This window comes from Amblyomma mixtum, chromosome 3 (genome assembly GCF_055824585.1).
Source record: "Amblyomma mixtum isolate Tamu chromosome 3, ASM5582458v1, whole genome shotgun sequence".
In the NCBI taxonomy this organism is placed as follows: domain Eukaryota; kingdom Metazoa; phylum Arthropoda; class Arachnida; order Ixodida; family Ixodidae; genus Amblyomma; species Amblyomma mixtum.
In genome coordinates, this window is record NC_143014.1 from 315,737,955 (window position 1) to 315,757,724 (window position 19,770).

The 19,770-nt window shown below is 46.3% G+C and overlaps 1 protein-coding gene across 1 annotated transcript; it reads right to left on the bottom strand.

Annotated features, from left to right (window-relative positions):
* Nucleotides 1-377: 377 nt before the first annotated feature.
* On the bottom strand, nt 378-19,371 carry LOC149355689 (uncharacterized). Its single transcript, XM_089576162.1, has 7 exons — nt 18,166-19,371; nt 18,041-18,082; nt 15,834-15,920; nt 13,883-14,130; nt 11,595-11,754; nt 10,812-11,042; nt 378-535 (listed from the first exon to the last, which is right to left on the bottom strand). The coding sequence occupies exons 1-7, from the start codon at nt 18,389-18,391 to the stop codon at nt 378-380; spliced, it is 1,152 nt and encodes a 383-aa protein (XP_089432288.1). The 5' UTR covers nt 18,392-19,371.
* Between the last annotated feature and the right edge of the window lie 399 nt (nt 19,372-19,770).

Below are 19,770 nucleotides of genomic sequence, written 5' to 3' on the forward strand. Positions count from 1 at the left end.
AGGTCTCGGGTGCTCTCGTTTCCCTGGACCAAGAAAAAACCTTGGATCGCATGAAGGGAGACAATCTTTTCACAGTATTAAAATGCTTCAGCTTACCTAAGCGCTTGATAGAAGTCTTGAGGCTGCTGTACACAGACCTAAAAGCTAGTCTTGCAGTCAAAGACCAGCTAACTCAGCCCATCCCAGTGAACCGGGGTATACGCAGCGGTAGCCCATTGTCTTCAATTCTCCTCGTCCCTTGCATAGAACCGTTGTTGCAACAGATTCAAAATTGCAAGTCGATACGTGTCTTTCATCTCCAAGGCCTCGGCGAGGTTTGAGTAGCAGCGTATGCTGACGATATCTCGCTTTTCATTTGTATCATTGATAGTTATGGATCATTCCTGCAGCTTTTTCACACCTTCCGCTGCCTGTCTGGTGCGGGCGACAATCCGGCTAAAACCCAAGCCGTACGCTTTGAATCCTTTGAAGATGATTTCCCTGATGGTGTCCAATGAGTAGACGTAATAAAAGTCCTCGGTGTCACCTTCGTAGCCTTAAAGAAAGTAGCCTGTGCCACCTTGGATGAAATAAAACGCAAGGCTGCACAGCAGGTCGAGGTCGCCAGAACTTTCCACCTACCTTTTTTTCTGAACGAGCATACCTTATTAACCCAGTATTGTAGGATCTCCCTTCTATGTAGATAAAATTGCACGCCCTCCTCGCCGCGTCCTCCAGAGGGTAGTCACCGCGTGTGGCTCTTTCTTTTGGACGGACAGGCAGAGAGCGTAGCAAGGCGCTTTGTTGGCTTGCCAACAAACATGGGTGGTTTGAGCATTGCGGGCAGCTTCATTTGGCCTTAAGGACCACGTGGGATCTCATCTGAGACACAGCTAGTGTACTGAGGCACAAAACTTACTGCATACCTCAGCGGAACGTCGCGCCGTTTTTTCGAACTATCGAATTGGAGGAACCCGGCAGCCGAGAAGCCTCCAGCATTCTACACGTATGTGGTGAGATCATAGCATTTTCTAGAGAACAAGTTGCCTAAATGCGAACAGAGAGAACCACCCGCGAGTGAAACTTGCGAATATGTAGCATTACACACCCAAGATAGAGACCAGCGCAGGAAAGCGCGCACAAGAAGGCAGAAACATGGAGATACTGCCTCCCTCCCCTTAGATGTTTGCAGCTTCACTGCGCTTCGAGAATGGAACGCGCTGCCCACAGTAGACCGCGTTGCGGCGTCAGACGTGACGCCCTCCTCCTCATGCCCTCAATGCGGTCGAAGTGGAACTTTAAATCATCCCGTTTATCAATGCCCAGTAGCGCGCAACTATCGGCGTTTGGTAACGCGCATATTTCTAGTACGTATGCAATGGCATAGTCGCCACAGAGACGCCATTGTCGAACTACTGATGTGCATTGGTGCATATGTGCTTTTAAACGGAGGGGACTGGCTCGTTTGCGGGGACGCCCGCAGAAAGCTATGTTTCCCCGGCTGTATCGTCTGAGAACATTGTTACTTATACACTGGAACAAGGAACTTGTGGTAATCGGGGAGGAAGCCTTACTTCTGCACTAGTCGACGAGGTTCATTGCCTAGAAAGGTTGGCGAGTGTTCGTAATTATTCCCTGCGTTGTACATAGGCACGTGATGCAGCTGCTGCGGCTGGTACTGCTGACACACACACACACACACACACACACACACACACACACACACACACACACACACACACACACACACACACACACACACACACACACACACACACACACACACACACACACACACACACACACACACACACACACACACACACACACACACACGCGCACGCGCACGCACACGCACACGCACACGCACACACACAACACACACACACACACGCACACGCACACGCACACACGCACGCACGCACGCACGCGCACACACACACACACACACACACACACACACACACACACACACACACACACACACACACACACACACACACACACACACACACACACACACACACACACACACACACACAGGGTACGGGACGAGCGCAATTACAACCGATTTTATTCAACGGTCACAGCACATATTTGAATGAAAAAGAATGCACTTCGAGCATGCGGAGCGAAAGGGGACAGCATGTGACAATCAGGGGCGCGATTACGAGTCGCTCGAAATCGTCTCAGTCGGAAAGTGTCTCAAAAAGTGTCTCATTTGCCCCGTTCCTATTGGTCGGCCGTGACCAGCGGCCATATTGTTTTTTTTGCGTCACCGGTCGATGTCATAAACGCGCAGAAGTGTTGACGTTGCTCACCTAATTATGCGAGCCGATTGAGACGATTTTGCAGGATTGGAACGAGTGGTCTCAAACCGCTTGAGACAGAAAATGGCGGTTGTTTACATGGCCGGTGGCCGCGCGAGCAACGGTGTAAGAGGGTGCATGAAGACGGTTTTGACGTGCCGGACGAGTGGTTTCGACGTTTTGACATAGGAAGGAGCATAATGGCTGTGCGACGAACTCGCCGTTGAACTTGGAGGTGTGCGGGTGAGTGCGCGGTCAGTGGAGCGGCAAGTGCCTGTGCGCGCCTTCGCCGCCGGTGGGTTTCAAGACACCGTAGGAAATGAAGTAAACGTCGGCGTAGCCCAACCGACTGTGCAAGTGTTTGCGGTGAGTTGCGGAGACCACTGTCAAAGTTAAGTCGCAGAAGGTGCGCGCTTTCCGGCGAGACCCCTCAAGACAAGGCGGCGGCGAAGGTGGACTTCCTTTGCATAAACTTTCGTTACCGCAGTATCCCCGCCGGCGTCATCCGAGCATCATCCGAAGGAAACGGCAACAACACCAACACGAATGTCAAGTGCTTAACCCGAAGCGGACGGCATGAGTGAATGTTGGCGCAGTGACCGGGCGTGCCGGCTCTTAATTCCCGCAGTGAGATTGCAAGCTCCCAGCAGCTGCACCAGTCTGATTCCGTATGTCGGCAGTTGCTGCAGTGTGATTATTCATGGTCGTCTTGTATTTTCTGAACAAAAATAAATAGAATCACGCATCGCCTTTGGAGCACATTTGCCATCGATAGCAGGCTAGGTGAGTTCACACTGGCGAGTCGCGGAGGTCGCGCGACAGGCTTAAATCGATTTGTTACGCTCCCTCCCCGCTTTACATGTGCTTCGCGAACCGTAACTAATTGACCGAAATCGGTCGCCTAGAATACTAGCGCGACGTTTGCAACTCGCCAGTGTGAACTTGCCTTAAACTACCTTCGCCGGTGTTCGAGCCAAGCGCTCCTTGCAAATTGATCTCGGCAGACCCGTAGCAATCACTGCCTTTAAATAGATTTTTCCGCGCACTTAAGACGTCCGCACAGTACCTTGATTCTATGTAGTGCGTAAAAAAAAAAGGACAGCCATCAATCAGCTGAGTTTTTTTCTGGCTGCCATGTTTACGATGGCTGAGTATGTGCGTGGAGGGATAAGGCTGAATCCATGGCTGAATCCTTTGAATCAGGCGGCAGCTCACGCCACCTAGCCGACGCTACCGACGCTTTTCCAGCGTCAGCGCACCCTCGCGGCAGCAAAAGTGACTGAAGAGCAAACTTAATTGCAAAATTGAGGACGCTTCTTCTTTTGCTTCATGTCGTTGAGTTTGAAACGTGTTTTGTTAGCGAAATAAAACATTCTTCAAATTATTAACGGCGTGTTTACAGCAAAACTTTAGTATGCGGTCCCTTATTGCGCAACTAAATGCTTCCTGGGTGGAACCCTACTATTAGACACCACAACCTCGCTGCTAATTGGTTGATTCCGCGGTCAACGACTCGCGGTGTCGTCATTTTGACGTCAGAGTCTCAAAATTGAGACAAAATCTCGTAATCGCGCCCCAGTAGCACGGCAAGGCAACAACTTACATCATCTTATCGAGGAAGGCTACCTCACTATTGAACTATTGCGCTCGTCCCGTACCCTGTCTTGTGTGTGTGTTTCCCGCAACAACCATGTCTGAAGAACTGACCAAATTGTGGTGTTATTACATGTATAACCTAGGCTATAGTGCACATTTGTTTTAATATTATCTATGTTTTATTGCAATACCCATTGAAATCAGACCAATCTTGAGAACCTGATGAACATGTCGTTTGTACTGGAAATTTTTTGGAAATAAACAATTCTCTTAAATTGGTGGATGCTGTTGCGATGCCCGTCTTTTTTCATCATTCTTCATATCTCCAGCAGCCCGTGGCAGCGATTGCGACTCAGCTCGGGTGTGACGTCATCACTTTCTAAATTTTGCGTCACCCTGTCACTTCTCACGCCAGGGGCCCGGGTTCGATTCTCACCTAGACCCGAATTTTCTTTTATAATTTTTATTCTAAGGTCTCATGACGTCATATAAGCCAACTTCCGGCGGCACATTTTGCAGACGCTTCCGGCGTCAACCTAGCCATCTAATACTTTGGCACTAGTAAACTGAAAGAAGGCCCAACTGAAACGATATATATCTTGGGTGGCACTGAATTGTGGCCCGATAACCGCGAGATCGCGTAAGCAAACTTGGCGGCATAAGGTACATTCGCCAAACGGTTTCATTTTGCAATTCCCTCATTTAATGAAGATGTTTTTTCAAGTGGCACTATTAATATTCTCAACAAAAAGACACGCTAGAAATTACAATGGATCTCGCAATAAAAATACTGTCACGTTGTAGTGACGGCAGTCCAGTGGTCAGGAAGACACCAGCCAGTCTTGGAAACGAAGCTCTTTATTTGGGCTGACTTGCGCCCGCAAAATAACTGAATCACTCGGCGGCAGCGTAAGCAACAAACGTGCTCGTCGGTCGTCGAATATACGAATGTCCGCCGCTCGCGGCATCGCTCAATTTAAAGGCGGCAAGGAAACTTCCAGATAACAGGACAAGATCATCTACAATAATCTAGAAAAACCTAGATGCAGCCTTTCATGGCTACGATCAATCGAGATTAGTCTGGTCGCTTCTCGCGTCACGAACAAAAGTGATAACAACCCTTTCCTGCAGCCTTGAGCGTGAACGAACAAACACTACAATGATACGTGGCGTTACCCTCCTTCCAAAGAAGCATCGTCTCGATGCTTTAAAATGAAAATAAACACGGAGAATGAAAACTTCGAGTCCTCTAGCGTTCATAATATGGCTTCAGGCGTACGACATGTACGACTTCCGGGCGTGTGCGGCGTCGCTGAGATGCTGTCGTGCCGTCGGGGATGACTTCATAGTCGAGGTCACTGATGCGACGGACAACCCTGTACGGGCCAAACTAGCGTCGCAGCAACTTTTCACTCAATCCACGGCGTCGAACTGGCGTCCATATCCAAACACGATCACCTGGCTTGTAATGCGTGTCTCGTCGGCGCAGATTGTAGCGTCGGGCGTCGGTGTGCTGCTGGTCTTGAATGCGAAGCCGCGCAAGTCTTCGGGCTTCCACGGCGCGATGAAGGTAGGCGGCGACGTCGAGGTTGTCTTCGTCGGAAACGTGCAGGAGCATTGCGTCGAGTGTTGTCGTGGGCTTCCTGCCGTACACCAGCTGGAATGGGGTAAACCTGGTTGTCTCCTGGACGGCAGTATTATAGGCGAAGATCACGTAGGGCAGAATGGAGTCCCACGTCTTGTGTTCGGCGTCGATGTACATGGAGAGCATGTCTGCGATGGTCTTGTTCAGACGCTCTGTGAGTCCGTTGGTTTGTGGATGATAGGCAGTTGTCCTCCGATGGCTTGTCTGGCTGTAGTTCAAAAAGGCTTCCGTCAGCTCCGCTGTAAATGCCGTTCCTCTGTCTGTAAAGAGCACTTCGGGGGCGCCGTGTCGCAGGAGAATTTGTTCGACAAAAAATTTTGCGACTTCTGTTGCGGTACCACTAGGCAACGCTTTTGCTTCGGCGTAGCGGGTCATGTAGTCGGTGGCCACAATGATCCACTTGTTACCTGATGACGAAGTCGGAAAAGAGCCGAGGAGGTCCATCCCCATTTGCTGAAAGGGCTTAGTTGGCGGTGGTATGGGGTTCAGGAGTCCGGCTGGTCTAGTCGGAGGCGTTTTGCGTCGCTGACACTCACGGCACGTTTTCACGTAATGGGAAACATCGGCAACTAACCGCGGCCAATAGTACTTCTCCTGGATGCGGTGCAACGTGCGAGCAATCCCGAGATGCCCAGCAGTCGGCTCATCATGGCATGCCTGCATAATTTCTTGCCTGAGATTTTTGGGCACGACAAGTGATAACAACCCTTTCCTGCAGCCTTGAGTGTGAACGAACAAACACTACAATGATACGTGGCAATACAAACAAAAATTTATTACACAACAGCCAAGTTTCCAGAAAGCTTTAGGAAAATGAGTGCCCCTTTAGTACTAAATTGCTTTTCACAGGGTGTACCAACCCCCTATTAGATCTTTCCAAAGTGCCACCCAAGATCGCTGATGTTTCACTATTCGGCTACGGTTGTCGAAGAGGCAAAGAAAACTGCGAGGGCAACAACTGGACGCGACGTTCGTTGCTGCAGTCGCACAGGCGGGAACCATTGTTCAGGGAGCGACTCTCCTCTTCTTTTTCAAACAGGGGGCTGCTCTGCACGCTGAACCTCTGCGCCAAGGCTGCGCGCGGTCCCTTCAATGATAGTGTGTGCGTCATTATGGCGGCCTCTTTCGAAAAAAAGTGCACGAGCTGCGACTGGTGGCTCGTCCGAATTGTTGGTGAGCGCATGCTGCCCTACCGGAAATGGACACAGAGGGCGAATCGTAGTTGCTAGGGCACCGTACCCTGTTGTAAGGACAGAGAGAATACTTTCACTGAAACCAAAGATTTTTTAGCTAGAATACGTCAGAAGACAAATGACAGGTAGCACCACCCCCAGACAGTCTTCTTTTCGTGGATCTCTGAGGCGAGGCTTGGCCGCTATTCACTATCAAATGGGGTTCACGGAGTCGCTTTTAGTCTTGACGTCTTCAGTTTGAAGGGAGTGGAAGGAAAACTTTTCGGGGCTTAAATTTGATCTTCCGAGTAATAATTACGTATTCTGCTCCCAAACAAGGGTATGTATAGTCAGAAAGTGCAACAGACTGGATTTTATCTTAAAACAAAAATTAGATCTCTTTGTCCTCATGTTCCTTCAGGACGCGAGAATCTCTCCTGGAATCTTTAGTCCGCCGTGGCATCGTGTTTGTGGCGTCGTGAGCACTAGCCGTTGAAGGAGCCGAGGCTGTCTTGCGCTACGAGCGGATTTTGCTTTCTGCATGTTAGAGAAAGGAACTTTAAAGAAAGGCATATTTCTTATTTCCGCTGTGATGCTCTAGGCACAGTAAGGCGAATCTAGGGGTGCTGTCAATTGTGATCGCGTACAGAGTGAGATCCGCTTTTTTGAACCCTTTGAAGTTCTTAGCCTGAAAGCGCATGGAGGCCTCGGAAAGCGGAGAAGAGAAGAGCGTCGAGCGGTACTTCCACTGCCAGCGCCCCTGCTACCCTCTGCGGCCTCTCAAGTCCGTTTAGTGCAATATGTGGCTTCTGTACGCTTCAATTCACAATGAAACTGTCTGAGCGGATCATTATCTGCAGCGATGTAAATCATATTAAGCGGCTTAACTGTGCAATTAGCAGATCTATACCCGCTAGAGCTCTTCGCTTTGAGGACAGCTCCGTCTTTCACATACGTGTATTTCTGTTGTTTGACGTATACTGGACCTAAGCAAACGACGTTTTTTTTTAATACAGCTTCCGTCCGAACGCGGCTGCCACAGGCGGGACAGAACACGTCACCTCCCGCTGTGCTGCAGAACGACATGTATCCGTTGAGCAAAGACGTTGAAATAAATGTCTCCTATCCGACCATCAAAGCTGCCCACGGCGATGAATGCAGGGAGCAGACTGCACAGGTGATAAAAAAAGAACATCCCTTTCTGCAATGCATATGCAAAGTATCGTCAGTCTAATAAACTATTCGCAGCGTAAACCAGCCTCGTGTTTAACTACACCAACTTTCAGGCATTCAAGTGTTCTTTCTCTTTCGAGCTTAGAACTCATCTATTCCCTTACTGAGCGCTCATAAACGTTGGGAAGCTGACAGGTAGAGAAGGTTCATTTTTTTTCTATTTCAAAAGAAAGAGACAAACACATTAGAAGTGAGGGGAAAAGTGAGTTCATGAGTCGCTGCCGTCGTAATTTTAACTCTTAGCTGCGGGCGTGAGGATGAAATTCCTGGGAGAGCCCAGTGTACTTAGTGACGTTCCAAAAAATATGTCGGCTCGGTCATGTTTCAGTACGTATAAGGACTGGCAGATAGGCAGTGGTTCTCCATAGGAAAAGTAATGCAATACTAATCAAGCAGGGTTAAGGCAAGGTGACGCAATGTCTCCAGAGCTCTTCAACGTGAGTTTACAGGATGATTGTAAGAGCTGGGGATAAAAGTCAAGGAGAAAATTTTAGCAATATTCATTTGGCTAGAAACATTGCTTACTTAACTGATTGTGGGGATGAACTGCATCGCATGATAAAGAATCCAACGCTCAAAGGAGAGCGGTGAGCCAAAAATTGACATGAACAAAACTAATGTTGAACAGTCAGGGCAATGATGGAAGAAAGGTTTATAATAGGCATCGAAGTATTGGAAGTGGGGAGAAAACACATCTATCTACGGAAGGTATTGCCTGCATTTCCGGATGATTAAAGGGAAATGACCAAGAAAATAAGAATCGGATCAAGTGCATTTCGCAAATACTCCCAGGTCGAGAATAACATGTTCCCAATAGCAGTGAACAGGAAAATATGAAACGTTTGTGTTTTCCCAACGCTGATCTATGGGGCAGAAACTTGGGGATTGAAATATAGGTTTAAAGAACAAAGAATAAAGGTGCGGCTTTATGCTCAGAGTGCATTTCGAGCACGTATGAATTTCACAGTAATCTTGTGTTATTTGCACCTGTACTTAAATACCAAAATGAATGCTTTCTGTGTACGCTACGAACAAATCTTTGAACAATATTAAAAGATGTCAAAAATGCTACTTTTACCCACTTAGTAGATTTCTGACAGAGTAAAAATATACCATATTCAGTTCGGCCTCACTGAACCCCCATCGCAACGGCTTGGTCGATGACCCTCATAAAGCGCAGTCATTACGAGACAAATCCCTACGGAAACACAGCATTGTCCTAAATGAAGAGGTCGACGATGTCGCAGTGTCACGTGACATCACTTAGACGGGAGAGATGGCGGAACACCACAAGCGCTGACCGAAACTGTCGTGAAGTGTTCCACACGGCTTGCGTTATATAGTTTGTGTATCCCTTAAGAGTTTTCATTTTCTAAAAATAGGCTTTTTTTAGCTAGAAGAGCTTTTTTTTCTCGGCATGGCACTATCAGGAGTGTAGTGCATCAAAATACTGCTAAGACGGGCTTACTAGCTGGCTGGTTAACTAATATTGAAAACTTAACTTGTAGCTAATACTTTTAGGCTACTTACTTATTGAAGAGCATGTTGGCCACAGTAAATAATACCACTACCTGTTCTTATAATTTCCAGAACATGGTTACTTACGGCGCAGTGGCCAATAAATTTCGGTTGTTTGGATTAGTAACATGCACCAGAGAAGTTGCTTTACCTGCAAGCTTCTTGAAAGCACATGTATTTTGGCGCGATGTAGCCAGATTTGTTGGGCCGCGGCGCTGAACGTAACCGCGTTTTCGTAATTTTAAAACCTGATGTGGATATTACTTATGGTTGGCTACACTCTTTTGAATGAATAGGGAGCCTAAAAGTAATAGTTAAAAAATTAAGTATTCAATTTCAGTTAGCCAGCCTGCTAGTTAGCACATCAGTATTCTGATAAACTGCACCTCTGAAAATGCCACGCAGAAAAAAGCGCCCTTCTAACTCAACTAGAACTATTTTTACAAATTGTGTCGTCTTAGGTGAAACATCGTGTATACCCCAAGCAGCACACCAACAATGGACCGACGCTGGCATAATGCTGGTCAAAACCGGCTCGAAAGTCGTACCGACGTCGGCATTGGGGCAAAAAGTTACTTTTTCCAACCTTGGCCTGATGTTCGGACCAACACTGAACCGACATTCATGCCGCTATCAGACCACTGTTCAGCCGCTCTACCAACACTGAACCGACATTCATGCCACTCTCAGACCACTGTTCAGCCGCTCTACCAACACTGAACCGACATTCATGCCACTATCAGACCACTGTTCAGCCGCTCTACCAACACTGAACCGACATTCATGCCACTCTCAGACCACTGTTCAGCCGCTCTACCAACACTGAACCGACATTCACGCCGCTATTGTACCCACTTTCAGCCACTCTACCAACACTGAACCGACATTCACGCCGCTATTGTACCCACTTTCAGCCACTCTACCAACACTGAACCGACATTCATGCCACTATCAGACCACTGTTCAGCCGCTCTACCAACACTGAACCGACATTCATGCCGCTATTGTACCCACTTTCAGCTGCTCTACCAACACCGGCTTGACATACCACAATTAGGCCACTGTTCAGCCTTTCTGCTAACGCTTGCCCGAAGTTTATGCCATTGCATTTCCAGTTCAGCGAATATTCACATTCCAGTTAATGTTCGCATTGGGAAAGCCATGGGTTTTGACATTGCAAAGCTGCAATCATCTCTTCTATACACATGCACAACAAAATGAGGCAACGAAAGAATCCAACTGAGAAACAATTTATTAAATAATTAGGCACCGTGGCTGGGGACGCGCGGTTGCGCGAGTCCTGCGAGGCAGCGAGGGCCGCGCAGGAGGCGGGACCTTGGGAAGGAGCCAGGGCCGCACGGGAGGAGGATTTCTGGGAGGTGGGGGCCGCTTGGGGAAGGGAGGGCACTGTGCTGGGGGCTGAAGCACAGGGGCTCGCATTGGTTGCCAGGCCGGCAGCGGTACTTGGCAGAAACGCTTCGGCAAAACGCCTTTTGCGTCCGCCGCCACGGTCCACCGAACCTGGCAACCACTTCCTAATAAACCCCTGCGCTTCCACCACATCCGCCCCCGTCTTCTCACAGATGGCATCTGCATAAGATAAGCGTTCATTTTAGGCCAGCAGAAAAAGTTTGCTCGTTAACAGAAACCAAGATTATTTCAGCAACAGAGAAAACAGAAAAGGCCACAAGTACATGTTAACTCAAAGTGCGTGCCAAAATGAAAGGACTACAGTATCCAAATACAACTTGAGGAGAAAATCCACCTGAAAGCTCTTCTAACCAACTGTATAAAGCTGCTGCGACATCACGGTCGACCACTTTGCACTACTAACATATGGGAGCACAAATGGCTGGCAGATACAAGGCACGACTACGATCCATGACAAGAGATGGATGTGACTGATGGGAGGGCTTTCTTTGAAAGGCATCTGCTGACTCATATATCTTCAGATGCACATGGAAGAAAACTGCAGATGACTACCCCCATAAAAACAGTAACAAAATATTCACCTGTAATGAAAAAGAAAACTGGTAAAGTATCAACTGAAAAGAAGAAAAGAAAACAAAGCGCAGCAGAACCTGGTGCATGTTCTTCCACTCATCTTTTAAAATTCAGTTAAAAGCTACTGCAACAACATACCTGTTGCCACCTTGCAAAACTTCAGGGCAATAAATGACCACTTGCCCTTGCGGCCATGGAGGCTGTACATCCTCTGTACAGCCACCCCCATGATGGCGGTCATTATGTTGGAGCCCACCTCCCTCAGGCCCTTGCCCCCCAGGCGGACCAGCTGCTTTCGCTGAAAAGAAACACCACAGGTGCACAAGCTATTAGGCACAAACATCAATTATAATTTCATTTAGTTTAGCAGAATCGAATAGCTAAGACAATTGTGTGACTACCTGTCAACAGCCCATGCGAGTACCTACAATCATAATGCATAATTTCTGTATGATACAATAGCTTGACTAGTTGCTACCAGCAGAAAGCACCACCACCAATATGGACATTCTTTTTTTTCCCAGTTTACTAAGAGCAGGGAAACTTTAGCGATTAAGCAAAGGTGGCCAACTCCTACCCATTATGCTTTGCATCTTGGACATTATTATATTATAACTATAATGCTTTTTGCAGATATCTATGTGCTGGATGTGTTTTCTCTGCACAGCCGTTACGCCAAAATTGATTTGGTTTGTAAAGTTCCAAAGTGACTCAGGCTATGATGAGGGACACCATAGTGGAGGGCTCCGGAAGTTTCGACCACGTGGGGTCTTTAACATGCGCCACTGACATCACACTGCACACGGGCGCCTTGCTTTTCACCTCCATGGAAAACTGGCCCTCACGGCTGGGTTTGAACCTGAGTCTTTGGGTTCAGCAGTCGAGTGCCCTTTGGGTTCAGCAGTCGAGTGCCCTAACCACTGAGCCACCAAGGCGGGGCTCACTACCCTGAAATTGAGCAGTCTAATTAATGCTATACAAAGGGCGCTTATTTAAATCCCCAAGCACCTGAGTAAAGCTGCGTGCTTAGCAACCACATTTAATTAAACGATGTTGCTTGTTTTTGGCAGCAGATTAAGTAATGAAATGTGCATAATGTGAGCAAAAGACAGGGAAGAGGTGGGTTAAAGATGCCCCATTATTTGGGAAACCTAGCCGAAATTAAAGACGCGCTGAGAGAGGACCAACTTCCAGCTGTGTTCACAGCAGTTCATGCAACAGTATATTAACCGAAAGCTCAGCTTCCTGTAAAACAGACCTTACAACATCCTTAATGTTAGCTACAAAGTCCACTGCTGAACTAAATTAAAACAGCACAACAATAAATGACAAATGTAAGGAAAATGAGGGGCTCGTTATGAGACACATACGAAGAAAGGCAGCCACAGGCAACAAAAGCATAGGGGATTTTTTTTTGCTGTTGATCGATGTAAAACAATAATGTAATCACAGAAATATTTGACTGAGAAAAAAAATTTGTTGGAACCAAGTCTGTTATGCAACGACCGGCCACCGGCAGAGCTCTGGAAAACTACATCGAATGACATTGAGTGACACCATCTGAGAGCAACTGCCCCAAAAAAGCCTGTGACTGCACCGCCAAATACCAAGCTACTACAAGATGTGACAGGTGCAATGCTTCGCACAGAACCAGCATCAGTAGCTTGGTTTGCTGTTTAGCGCTCCTTCTCGCCTAAACGCTCTGATGCGACAGCAGTCTCGCAGGTGGCATTTTCTTTGCATTGCGTGGCTGAAACATGATGTGACAACTGGCACTTGCCGTAAGCAATATTGCGAGCGCCACATGTTCAGCACTGCTACTGAGCCCAACAAATTGATAGGAGCCAAAGAGCAGATAAAGAGGGTCCCCTAACAGCTGTCCCGACACGTGATGCAGTTTTTGCAAGCTCTGCTACCGGCTGGGCATTGCGTACCACTTTTGCTTCCAACAGTAAATCTCACCACACAAGGAATCAACAGGGCGTTCCAGTGAACACTCTCAAAAATTCCTAAAGAAGCGCAAGTTCGATATGGGAAAACAATTTTTTTTTTGGAGGAACGATCTCTCAGCAGTGGTGGACATAATTTACTGCATAACTGTGCGTGTGTACCTGCAAATATTTCTTCTATTTTGAACTCCCTATTCTTAGGAATTCCTGAAAATGTTCACTGAAACAGCCAGTGTGTATATCAGCAAGCAACTTGCATGAACAAGACATTTACATTAACAAAACACACTGTGACAGCACACTCCAGCACAACAGTAGGAATTATATCTATGAAGAGCATGTTATTCACAGAGCACGGCATGCAAATACTCTTGGAGCTCAAGATTTCTTCACAAACCTCGGAATTACATTATTCATGCAATTCGTTAGTAGGCATTCATTTTTTCCAGACACGAATTATCAGAAACATTAAATCACCAGTCCAGCAGCCACGCTGTCGTCCTGGACGGCAGCTTCCACAGTGTCCAACTCCTCGGGGGAGAATGCGGGCAGTGCAAGGGTGGGAGGCGGTGGCGAGGGGGACACTGGCCGAGTCCTCTGCTCCAGCTGCCGGTCCGACCGCAGCAGCACGTGATCCTCCAGCCTTTGTAACCGCTGCATTAAGTCGCGATGCTGCTGTCGGACCTCCAGCACCAGGCACATCAGCTTCAGCAGGGTAGCTAAAACTGAAGCAATCAACAATTTCAGTGAGAGCAGGGTTAACCTGGGCGCAATACTATCATTTGCGCACTGAGGTACAATAAAGAACAGTATGAGGCTAACAGTAGGCAGCAACACACTCTGTACTATGCTCCTAAACTTCCCCCAGTTTTTATCCTCCAGGACACTTCTAATTCATGTTCTATTCCTTGCTAGCCTAATTTAAATGCCATAAATGTCACCATGCACTGACAAACACCTAGGTGAAATGGAGCTGCTCTATGTGTGATAGCTAGCACAGAACCTGCAGCCTTGTTGTGTAAAGGACTTCTCAGTCTATGAGCTTCGCCAATTTTTACATTGCTTCATGGGCATTTCCACTGCTATTGCACCATGGCAGAGATGGCAGCAGTTAGTCGCAAATGGATTCTTCCAGTGTCATGAGAAGCATGTGCTAATAGAAGCGAGAAAGCAGAGCAGGCCTGTGCCCTTAATATAGCATTGCACCATTTGGAAAGTATTGCTCACGGCAAAACCCACATTGGCCAAAATGCTGGAGGTAGACATCTGTTCTAACTGCAAGTGCTGGCAGGGATCAATGCATTAAAACTGCAACAAAGATAGCCCTTATGGAATTATAGCCCTTAGTTGACAAGCGAAATGCAACAAAGAGGTGGACCAAATGTTTCTTGCTAGGCACAGGAGGTCCCAAACCGTTGAGAAATAAAACAAGGTCACATTTATCTCTTACCACGCATCCATTTTGCTGCAGGCAAGACAAGACTAGGAGCCAGCTGATGTGCTCCACAAGGCAGTTAGGCTGTTCAGTTCTTTCCTAAGCAAGAGGTCCTCCTTCAGAGCATGCCACTATTATTGGCTGCTTATCTCCTTCAGCACCCTTTATGGGAGCTTTGTGATAGCGCAATTAATTTTTTTTCAGCACATTTCGCTGCATCCAAGGCACTGCATTGACTTCCAACCAGTAAACTTTTAAAATACTTTGAAAGACAATGAAAAATTACAATATGGGCCTTGCTGACCAACCGCGACCAAGCGACCAAATTATGCTGGGAAGGAAACAAATGCACAGAACATGGAACTACTGTGTAGAGTGCAATTCGTAGGAGTGGCTTCCTGGTGGTGATGTAGGCCGAGAGAGGCAACAGAAATGCCAGGATCCAAAAGAACCCAACAAAAGCACAACATACAGCTCTTGGGAAGGGCACACAACAACCACTTCACTATGAATCACAAGAGGAGAAAGCAATGGAAGTACTAGGTTGTAAATTCCAGTACCACTTCAGTTCAATACAATCGTTTTTGAGAAATACATGTGATGATTTTCAGAGTGACCCCTTTCAAAGCACATAGTTTGAAACTAGAAATGTGCTCCTAGCACCGTTTCAAGAGCCACTGAGGAGAACTCCGTGCAAATATCTTTTTGAATAAGTATATTCTCTAGGTCTTTCTGGGCCTGTTGACTGCTGCTCGGCAGCAGCAGGTACAATGAGAAATTTAAAATTTGCTCTGTTTTTCTTTAAGGCAAAGCAGATCTAGCTTCTATATTTTGTTGTGTCACTTGATACTAGACAAAATAGGAGTGTAATTAAAAGAAAGGAACACAGTGAAAAGACGGGACAAGCAGCATTTGTTCTGTCCTCTCACTGTGTCCCCATGTTTGGCTTGCATTTCTCTTTTTGCACAAAAGTAAACAAAGTGAAAATCTCACCATCAACAGTCCCAGCTGTCGACCCCTCCAGCTTGCTGGGTGGCGCACTGTTTTCGTTCACGCTCTCCCCAGCGTGATTCAGTGGGGCTGGAGATGAACATGCGTCATTGATGGCAATCCAGGAAGTACAGAACACACTACTGTGTACAACCACAATGTCACATTTCTATCCTAATTGAATGCAGAAATGCTACTTCAGGATATTTTTGGAGAAGGGACAGAACAGTTGCATGGCCAGGCTGTTTTTCATACAGGTGATCTTTTTAAAACACAATAGACACAAAATTACGAAGTTCAGAAACAAATTCCTGGTTATATAGAGATGCCCCCCAGGCAATAGTAACACTTCCTTTGGCCGAAAAGATATTTTAATTTGGTTTCAATCACAGGCTGTACAAAGACTTCATAATTCAAAACCCATCAAAACCGACACCTCCATGACAAGTAGTTGACGTGACAAACAATGTCACATCATGCAGATACCTATGACACATAAAAGAACGTTGTGATCCGACTGCGGCGGCGCGTTTCGATGGAGGCGAAACGCAAGAGGTGCCCGTGTGCTGTGCGATGTCAGTGCACGTTAAAGATCCCCAGTCGGCTGAAATTATCCCAGGGCGCTACGGCACCTCCTTCTTCCTTTCTTCTCACACTCCCTCCTTTATCCCTTCTCTTATGAATGTCCACCGAAATGCGAGAGAATTACTGCACCACTTTCTTTCCTGAAAAATCAGTTTTCAATTTTTTAAATGTGTCTATAGTACTTCAATAATTACATTTCTCATGCACCAGCATGGTGCATTGGTACCGTATTTTCCGGTGTATAAGACGCGGCTTTTTTCAAAAATCTTGCTGGTGCGTCCTATACAAGGGTGCGTCTTATATGCGAATTTTTCGTTTTTTTTAGAGAGTTCAGAAATTACTCAGGTTCATGTTCAAGCCTTTTTTACCGAAAAAATATCACTAGCAATGAAGTGGTTGTAACACGGTTAATACTTCAATACGGGGACCACCGTGCGCAACTTTTTTTAGGTGAACTTTATCATGAAACGACGGGGATGACGACTTCCGGGATCACAAACACACCACCGTTTCGGAGGCCCCAAGAAAAAGTAATGTGAAAGGCCAAAAGATGACGACAATCACGCTTCTCGCCATTGTCAAGACAAGCCAGGACAAGCCGGCGTTCTTTTTTCAGCCACCCTTTGCCACTTTGTTTGCTCCATGTACGTAGTGCGAAGAGAATATTTCAGTCGCGTTGCCACCAGAAATGGGCGAACTTTTTGATAGCGCATCCGAAGGTGAAGACTTCCAAAGTTTTAAGTAGAAATAAAATGTTCTTATGGACATGTGGGAGAGTTTTTTTGTTTTTCTTTCTTTCTTTCCAAAACGTGGGCAGGAATGGCGTGAGTGGTGCCTTTTTCGACCACTTAGCGTTGCTTAAGAATTTCTCACAAGTACGGTGAATTTCGTGATGGTCGCGCAAGCGTGTTTAATTGATCCTCACTAGCCCAACTGGGAAAACTGGGGTGCGTCTTATATAAGGGTGCGTCTTATATAGCAACTTTTTCAATTACAGCCTGCATATATGGCGGGTGCGTCTTATACACTGGAAAATACGGTACATTTAAGGACACAAAAGAAACTGTCATGGCGAAACCAAACACAGAGAGCGGAATATATGTCATGTGAATAGAAACCTGTTCGCAGTACTGTTAACGTGGGTAAGAGAGTTTGCCACGAAATGGTTACTGGCAGATTCACTGCTGATCTGAGAGCATGGCAAATGTAAAAAGCTGATGCCAAGTCTGAGCACGTTCCATTTCTCTGCAAGTGCAATTAGCTACGGTGGAGTTTTTTTCCCAGATTTTGCAAGCATACTACCATAAATCCCCAATCAAAACTAACACAATGTCGACCTTACATTAAATAGAAATAAGAAATGGTGTTTTAGTTTTAAGGCGGTTAACATCCAAAGGCGACTCAGGCTATGAGGGACGCCGTAGTGAAGGGCTCCGGAAATTTCGACCACCTGGGGTTCTTCAACGTGCACTGACATCGCACAGCACACGGGCCTCTAGAATTTCGCCTCCATTAAAATTCGACCGCCTTGGCCGGAATCGAACCAGCGTCTTTCGGGTCAGCAGCCGAGCGCCGTAACCACTGAGCCACTGCGGCGGCTTAACAAATGAGAATTCATGTCTTACGTGGTGACGGCAGCTGTACAACATCGTTGTGGCCCTCATTTCCTAAAAAAGAATTGCACATGAACGTCTGGTTGAGTATGCAAAATAATTTCTCATCAATAAAGAAATATGAGAATTTCAATTACCAGAAACTGCCGAGCTTTCTAGGGCTGAAGTGAACTCGTAGCGCCGCACCTTTTTTTCGGCGCTCTTGTAGGATCCTGCAAACATTCTCAATATCTCGACAAAAACCATGTCATCTCCAAGCAACAGTACGGATTTCAAAAAAAACAAAACAACTGAGGCCGCCTTACTGGAAATCAAAGAAAAGCTAATTGAAAACATAGAAAATAAACTGCTAACAGTTGGCATATTCCTTGATATGAGGAAAGCGTTTGACTCGGTTAACTATAAGATATTGCTTGAAAAAATGCATTGTTATGGAATACGCGGCGTTCCTTTAACCTTATTTGCTAGCTACCTTGACAACCGATCTCAAACAACTATCATTAACGGTATTTCATCTGGGATCGGTCAGATTGTGTCTGGTGTGCCACAGGGCTCCGTTCTAGGACCAACGTTGTTCTTATTATATATTAATGATATCGTCAACCTTCATCCAGCAGACAACATTATAATCTATGCAGACGATACTAACGTATTTTTTTCAGGGCAAGATAGTAATATTTTGCAAGCAGCCTCCAATAGTTGGTTATCCCAATTGTCTGTTTGGTTAAAATCAAATAGGTTAGAACTTAATGTCAGGAAAACAAAGTACATACTGTTTAGAGCCAAAAATAAGGAAGTTCCGAACAACTTCCAAATTCACTTCGAGCAAGCTCCTATAACTCGTGTCAGCTCTACAATGTTCCTTGGAGTCATTTTTGAAGAACATTTACTCTGGACAGATCGTGTAAACTACGTTTGCACTAAAATGGCTCGCTCTGTTGGTATCCTAAATAAATTTCGCACAATACTGCCTCAAAAATTCAAACTACAAATTTATTTCTCTCTAGTCTTTTCGCATGTACAATATTGTTTGTTGATCTGGGGAACGACTACCTCAACCAATTTTGTGAAAGTACTTACTTTACAAAAAAGAGCTGTACGAGCGATTGATAACTTACATTACAGTGAGAGCATGGGTCCTTCCTTCCTCAACCATAGACTGCTAACCATCACGGCCGCTTACCACAAGAAGCTTGCTGTTTATATCAGAAACCTTATGAAAGGAAACTGGCAGACTTTCGAGAGCACATATTTAATTGCCCAAACAGCATACAGTCTTAGGCACCCTCAATACCATGCACCAAAATCTCGTACAAACTATGGGTTCCAAAAACTAACTCACATAATTCTTCATAATTAAACACGTACCCATACTTAACAGAATTGTCACTACAAAATATGTCCGAGGGCTGCTTTGCTGAATTGATGCCCGTTCAGCTGCCTGTATAGCAACACTCAGGCCAACAGACTATCAGTTTGAAAGCCTGTGAAACACTCATGTGGCAGAGGCATTGTTTTATTTACAATTAAAAGTGTGATTCTGGTTTCTAGGATTTAACAGCTTTAAGCTATGAAGAATGACGTAGCGGAAGACTCCAGATTAATTTAGACCACATGGGGTTGTTTAACATGCACTGATATTACAGAGCACAAGCGCATTCTGCACTGCTCCATTTCACCACAGACAGGATGTAACCTGGGCCCTCGGCTCAGCAGCTCAGCGGCTCAGCCACTGCGACAGG

Coding starts and splice junctions, on each gene's coding strand:
- LOC149355689 (XM_089576162.1), bottom strand. CDS start 18,391: ATGCCAACTGTTAGCAGTTTATTTTCTATGTTTTCAATTAGCTTTTCT. Junction 18,083..18,165: donor AGAAAGCTCGGCAGTTTCTG/GTAATTGAAATT, acceptor ATTCTTTTTTAG/GAAATGAGGGCCACAACGAT. Junction 11,043..11,594: donor GTTTTGCAAGGTGGCAACAG/GTATGTTGTTGC, acceptor TATCTTATGCAG/ATGCCATCTGTGAGAAGACG.